This window comes from Sinocyclocheilus rhinocerous, unplaced genomic scaffold, assembly GCF_001515625.1.
Source record: "Sinocyclocheilus rhinocerous isolate Xijiao unplaced genomic scaffold, SAMN03320098_v1.1 scaffold2650, whole genome shotgun sequence".
Classification (NCBI taxonomy): Eukaryota; Metazoa; Chordata; class Actinopteri; order Cypriniformes; family Cyprinidae; genus Sinocyclocheilus; species Sinocyclocheilus rhinocerous.
The window spans coordinates 79,621-87,296 of NW_015659409.1; the positions used below are offsets into that span (position 1 = coordinate 79,621).

Genomic DNA, 7,676 nt, shown 5'->3' on the forward strand with positions numbered 1-7,676 from the left:
TCAGGCCGTTGGCGGCCCCTGCAGGCCTTTGTTGTAATGCGTGATGTACATTAGCTCTATTGTTTATAATACATTATGTATTTTAACAGTTTTGTTCAATAAAACCATATGATTTCTTGCTTTTGATACTTTATTTGAACTTATTATTGCCTCATTGCTATTATATATGTATTTTAAGTAATTTTAAAGGCTATTGTTCTCTTACATCTATTTTTATTACCACAAAAATAATAATTATAATTATAAGGCCCTATGAAATCCGTTTTATTTCCAAATTCAGTTTTTTTTTCCATTTTCATTTTTCTATACTCTGTTTTAATGGTTAAATTAAATTTTATTTATCAAAAAGCCTGTCTAATTAATTGAGTTTTACAGTTTTATATTTACCAAATTCTGTTTTACATTATTTTCTGGATTTCATTTTAATGGTTACATTAAATTTTAATAATTAATAGCATCTCCAATTAATTGAGTTTATTAAAAAAAAAAAAGTTTCTTTTTTTTCAGAAATACTGCACATTTACATTTACATTTGTCATTCTGGTAAATAACATTTCTGGTAAATACTCCTTTAAAAAGTGTTTTTTGATTATAATTTTATTATTAGTATGTTGCACTTTACATTTACTTTAAAAAAAGGATTTCATAGAAATTTGGATTTCATTTGGTTTAATAAAATATAGTTTAATAAAATTCTTAAGTAAAATTGTTGTTTTTTTGTGGGAAATTAATCGTTTAGATTAATCGATTAATCGATCTGTGAGAAAAGGCTATAAACGATCCACCACCTGCAGGATCCTCACATGTGATAGCCTAGTAGCCAAGACAACTTCTTTATGTTTACAGACATGATGTAATGATGCGGCAGCATGCTCGAATTTCCCGCGAAAACCTACCCGTACCACTCAAATTAGAAAACATCATTATAAGCGAACATATAAGGGAACAATAATACTGATAAGATAATAATAATAATAATAATATACGAATTCTACTAATAAGAACAATATAAAACGCACCAAGGATTAACAAGCTGCTGGATTCATGAATGTTAATCAGATTGTGTGCGTTCGCTGGAACTGATTTGCTGATGAAAAATATCACAGAGTGTTTGGCGAGTGAAAATATATCTGTGCTAAACTTATACTTAGCCTCCAACTCACACACTGGCGAGTAAAATCTGAGAATTTATTAGCCATTGGCTAATATTAGACATCATTTAGTCGCCCAGAGTGAAGATTTAGTCGCATATGCGAGTGATTTACTCACAATGTAGAGGGTTGTTATTTTCTGATACACAAAATGAGGATTTAAATAAATTTAGAAACACAAGAACACATTGTATACTCTGAAAAGTTTGGCAGTCACTGTAATAGTCGTTAGCAAACAACTTAGTGCTGGTCTTACTGTGCCTCCAGCCTTGGTCATCCTCTCAGTATATTCCCTATAATGCACTGTGACAGTATATTACATTTCTTCAGAGCTGCAGAGCTGACAACCTGTACACATGTTGTGTATGCGTACATATTTTGACCTCAAAGTACGCTGGTACGGTTTGGTTGAGGCTAGAAGGTCTACACAGCTACAGCCACTGGGCATGCGCACATCAATATTGCGTAATTTTTGTCACGCTGAACAACAACAATTACTGTATTTGCATTATTGTAAGGGATAGGTTTAAGGTTGGGGTAGGTGTAGACACTAATAAAACAAAATCTAATAGGTAGCAAATTTAATTTATTGTTACTTTCCGGCTGTAGCTGTATCCCTTGTCACTCTAAACTATGCAAAAACCTGGTGACGCCTCTGTCCACGTGCAGTACTCAAATCAAAAGAAGAGTTCAACCAATCAGAGCGCTGGGTTAATTCCCCAAATAGCAAGTGGGGAGGATTGACAAATGTGTACGGCCTATCATTAAAAAGAGACTGCAAATCAACAACAACACAAAATCCAGCTCGATCCCCTTTCCACTCCCGCCATCTGACTGATTCATGCAAGGAGTTTTAATTAAAGAGTTTTTTTTAAATAGCATTTTAAATCGCAAAAAAAAATGTGCCAAGCCATCAGAACCGAAACAAACCAAAAACCGTGGTAAAAAGAAAACGAGTTTTGTATTTGAGTGTTGAACTGTGGGCTTACTGTATTGTTGCATCCCTATTTTTTACTCTAAAATACTGTATAACAGGAATAGCATTGCATTTTGCACATTGTGCAATTACGATTTTTACATTAGCCATCAAGGAGCTTCAGGTAATAATGTAGCTATCTCGGAATATATAAACGAATCCTAACGAAGGAATAATAAACACCAGCCAAAAACACATTAGGGAACTATCTGGCATGTTCCCCATGCCATCCCACTGTAACATCTTGACTTTAATTGAGGTTCTGTGCTGTGTGGTAAAGCGGGGGGTTCATTAAGAATGAATGAGAAATGTGTCTCATGAAAGATAGATGTGGAAACATGCAGGTTACTGATTACATTATACACTGCTACAACCCACTCTTAAGTTTTTACTAATGTGGGGGAGACAGACACAAGAGCTCCTAGAGACTATGTGAATGAATTATAGAGCAGAATAATCTAATTTTGAACACCAAAACAATCAAAGTAACTAATTTGGAGATGCGACTCAAGGGACGATATGATCTTTTTCGCACCTCTAATGGAGAATTCCCTGTTTTAGTCACACCTCCATTCACTGACCAAATGTTAACGGCTGCACTGGGACTCGACTGCCACAGGTTTGTACAGCACATAGTATTGTGCAAAAAACAGCAAGAAACTGCCCACATCTGTTCATCTGCCATTCACATTTAATGCCAACATGGATTGAAAACCTATTTATTTTCCTAATACACGTTCCTCAACATATTTTGTATAATTCAATGCTGCATGTTATTCTAAATACAAATATTCTGCCATAAGTTTTTTCATTAAACATCCATTACAAAATAAGTCACATTAGCAAAAACAAAATGGGTTGTGATGGGTTGCTTGAGTATGAAACATACCCTCAAGTTGCTGTATCTGCATGGTCAGTTACTTTGGATAATAGCGTCAGCTAAATATAAATGCTATATAATGGATAGTTGCAATGCTGAGAATGGCAAAGTGAAACCCAGTCAATTTAGAGGATTTTGTTTAAAGGTGGCATTTTCCTGAAGACGCAAATCTTGAGCTATTTATTGTATGGGCCTCGATTGGCTCGCTGGTGCAGGGACACTTATGAGCTGACAAGCACAAATGGCTGCCAGTTTTCATCATGTTGATTGTAAATGCTTGTTATTTTGACCTTATTACAAACAAAAGTACAGTAATGTTAAATTGAGGCTTGGTAAATGATAGTTTAAAGGGGTCATATGATGCGATTTCAAGTTTTCCTTTCTCTTTGGAGTGTTACAAGCTGATTGTGCATAGATAAGATCCCTGAAGTTGCAAAGACTACACTACACTGTTCAGTCAGGTCACATTAGGGGAGGGCGATATACCGGTAGACACGATTAACAGGTAGAGATTCTGGACTATCGTCTCTATCACGGTTACATGCTCACGTGACATTTCTGTGCTACGTGGTCACATAGAAAACTTTTTTTTGCACACGTTTTTAAGCATTGCAGTTTTTAAAAAAAAGTGATTTTAAGCTGTTGAAATGTAATCAGCACCGAAAGTAACCTCATTTCGCTATATGCGCACGCTGTCTGAGAGAGGCGCACACACGTGATGATAATGCTCATAGAGTGCGGGAGTATTAAACTAAGTTATTAATTTTGCTGCTTTATAGGCATTGAACAGTTAAATATACACATTTGTATTTGTCAAAATGCCAGACTTTGCAAGTATCCTCGTAAACACAGTAATTTAGGTCTTAAGTGAAAGCAAACAGCTGAGAAAGAAAACACGCGTAACAGTATATTGGATCAGGGCATCTCTGAAAGTGACAGCAGTCTAATATTCTTGCTGCCTTTCATTCATGTTAATCAAACAATAAAAGGGAGGAAATCTCTCACTGCTCTTGATTAAATCACTTTTGTAACTTTAATAAGAATAAATATATATTTAATTTCAACAGTGAAGAATATTCAGTGTTTTTATACATTTGATTGCTTTTTACAATGTATGTATTGGGGCTGCTCGATTATGACAAAAATCATAATCATGATTATTTTGGTCAATATTGTAATCACGATTAACATGATTATTAGTGGGCCATATAACAATTTTTTTTTTTTTTATGCAAGTCTAAAGTATTCAGTTAACAGCCTATAGAATTTGAATTCTTCACTGTAAGAATTAAACTTCCTTTGCTTCTTATTAAAGCTACAAAAGATCTTCTGTGAAGAGCAGTGAATGATTTGTTCTGTCTTTTGTTGTTTGATTGATATTAAGCACACACAATTTTTTTTTTTTTAATGCAAGTCTAAAGTATTCAGTTAACAGCCTATAGAATTTGAATAATCAAATGTAAAATAATACAGCATAGTCTTCACTGTAAGAATTTAACTTCCTTTGCTTCTTATTAAAGCTACAAAAGACCTTCTGTGAAGAGCAGTGAATGATTTGTTCTGTCTTTTGTTGTTTGATTGATATTAAGCACACAGTTGGCAGCAGGAATATAGCCCGCTGTCACTTTAAGAGCCGCACGGATCCAATTTACTGTTACACACGTATTTTCATTCTCTCATCTGTTCACATTTATTACATAACCGACGAGGGTTTACGTGAATAATCACTAAGCGCTACATTTTGACACAATTTTTGCGTGTATTTGACCGTTTGGGCGCATACGTTCAGCGAAAAGACTTCACATGTCCGTGTTCTGTTCCGTCTCTGAGCGCAAGCCTACTGAGGAACAGCGCAAGTTCTCTTTCGTGCTTTTGAAAACATTAATAAATCTAATCAACTTTAATAACTCAAACACGTCCCATTTTGCAAAACTCACGTTACATGATTTTACTGATTTACACGTGAAAATGGGCTTTTATGGAGGAGTGAAAGCGCACCGCTAGAAAGGGGGCGGAATGGGGCGCAATAATCGTTTTATCTCGATTATTATATTTTCATAATCATTAGAGGCCGAAATCGAAACTGAATTTCGATTAATTGCACAGCCCTAGTGTAGCATTTCTTATTTATTTGTTCTACTGCAGTTTTTTGTCCTATTGCTTGTAATTAGTTTCTTATTCTTTTTTAATCGCTGACTGTTTACTTGTCTAGTGAACTTGTTTTGTTTTTTTTCAATTTAGGCTAGCATTAGTTTTTTGTGATATTGACACTGGTGACAAGAATTATGACATTTCTATGGTATCAAAAATGTTTATATCATAAAGACCTTATTTATAGCAAAAATAACTATATTGTGATATATATTGTTACTGTCTAATAAATTTACTCATATCGTGATATAAGATTTTGGTCATATCGCCCATTCCTGGTCACATCTCAACAATCCATGACAAAATAACAGAAAGCCACAGTTTAGCATTTGTGTTCATCGTGAAAGAGGCCTACAAATCTATTTAACACAAGTTTACAGCTTTTTTAGTGCCTACTTCAGAGGAATACATCCATAATGATGTGAGGCACCTGTAATAGACAGCATATGATGGACATATAAAGAGACAGAGAGGGAGAGAGAGTAGGGCACAGATGCTGAAGCGCTGAAGCCATCAGGTTATACAAAAGGTTGGAAATAAGTGACACTTACCTCGGGCATCAAAAAACTCATCATCTGAGCTGTCAACAGATTCCTGGGTGATGTTCTGCATGCGCCAGTGAGAAGCGCTTTGCTTGCGTAGGGTCGCTAAGGGGAGAACATGAAAAAGATACGATCAAACCAAAGGTCACAAGTGCTGCATGCAATTACTGAGCATTGTGTGACTAATTAATTAGACACGCATGATGACAGTGTTATTTAATATTATGACGTGAAAAAGTCCAAAGGAATGGAATGGCTGGGAATTAACTGAAAGCATGTTTTTTAATTAAGACTGGCTAATGTGGAAATCAAAGTGTAAATTTGAGATTCAGGAAATCAAAATGAGAGTGCAGATCATACTTAAGAGGACTTGTAAGAAGGTTGCTTCTATTGATCTTAAAAACCTTTTGATCTAAAATTTTATTCTTAAATTCTTGAAATTAGTCATAAAATTAAATTAGATATACACATATCTACACAAATATTAACACACACACACACATTCTACAATTCATTTTTTATTTGTTTACATATATTTAAATATAAAGCTTTTCATATTTATTTATAGTTATACATTTTACATACACAAACACACTTCTGTCATGACAACTCTCGGAGGGATTGGCAGGGTAATGTACATGACAATGTTAATGTATTTGGTCTTGGCAGAATAGAATCATACTTAGACTTGTCAGAAGGTTGCTTCTATTGATCTTAAAAACCTTTTGATCTAAAAGTTTATTCTTAAATTCTTGAAATTAGTCAAAATTAAATTAGATATACACATATCTACACAAATATTAACACACACACACACACATTCTACAATTCATTTTTTATTTGTTTACATATATTTAAATATAAAGCTTTTCATATTTATTTATAGTTATACATTTTACATACACAAACACACTTCTGTCATGACAACTCTCGGAGGGATTGGCAGGGTAATGTACATGACAATGTTAATGTATTTGGTCTTGGCAGAATAGATCTGCTACGCTGCTGCTGCGGCAGAGCAAGTACCGAGATTTGCTACTGCCAATACATCAACAACATGCTGCTGTGAGCATGTAAGAAATATTGCTGCTGCAAATATAACATACATGAAATAACCCCCATATAGCATACATGAATCAACTCATAGCAGATCTATACAGGTGGAGCTGGGGAAGGTGGAGGGTTTCTAAAGCAAGCTGCAACTGTTACGGCAAGCACTAGTCATATATTTGAATGTTGAGCAGCGAGCTCATTGGCTACCGATACAGGAGAGAACCAATCAGCTGAGCCATGTGATAATGATGTCATTAGGTCAGATTGAGTTAGACCTATCGGAATGCACCATCTAGAGTTTCATGCCAGAACTCTGTATTTCTCCGCAAGGTACATGGGCAGCTACAGAAACACACAGGGCTTTTTCCTGCTTTAATAATGGCAATCGAGTCTAAATAGTAATTTGTATGATGTGAAAATGTGGACGCTCTTGTGTGCATTATGGGTTTTTACACATCTAAGTGCTCTCACAGACACAATTGTGTTTTGTAATGTTTGTTTTCATCAGTATAGTCAGTATCCATGAATCATCATACAGTTGAAGAAATTCTGCTGTTTTATTATTATTGTTTTTTTTTACCAAGATAACAATATATCTGTGTGCGACACTATTATTATTATTATTATTATTAATGTGGTTTTCCTGTCACAATTGTGATGAACAGATTAAAAAAGTATGAAAAAAACTATGATGAGCAACTTAAAACCTAATTAATGATAGCAGCAACCAAATCTGCACTGATGCAAAACGTATTGTTTACTCGTTATGAAAAATATTTTTGTGTTTGTTCATCAGCTTTCACATAAAAAGTTAATCAAATTAGTTAAAATACCTTTAATTTGTAAAATATTTAATTCATTGGATTGCCCAATAGTCATTACCATGTGATTATTAATATAAACTATTTGATGAAATAAAAAAT

The 7,676-nt window shown here is 34.4% G+C and overlaps 1 protein-coding gene across 1 annotated transcript in view; it reads right to left on the bottom strand.

Moving 5' to 3' along the window:
- The window catches only part of LOC107723871 (membrane-associated phosphatidylinositol transfer protein 3-like), a gene marked incomplete at its 3' end in the record, with an annotated part of 96,194 nt that overhangs the window by 74,500 nt on the left and 14,018 nt on the right, over positions 1–7,676 (bottom strand). The window contains exon 2 of the mRNA XM_016532600.1: positions 5,710–5,805. Within this exon, the coding sequence (XP_016388086.1) occupies positions 5,710–5,805 (96 nt within the window). The remainder of the gene's footprint in view (positions 1–5,709; positions 5,806–7,676) is intronic.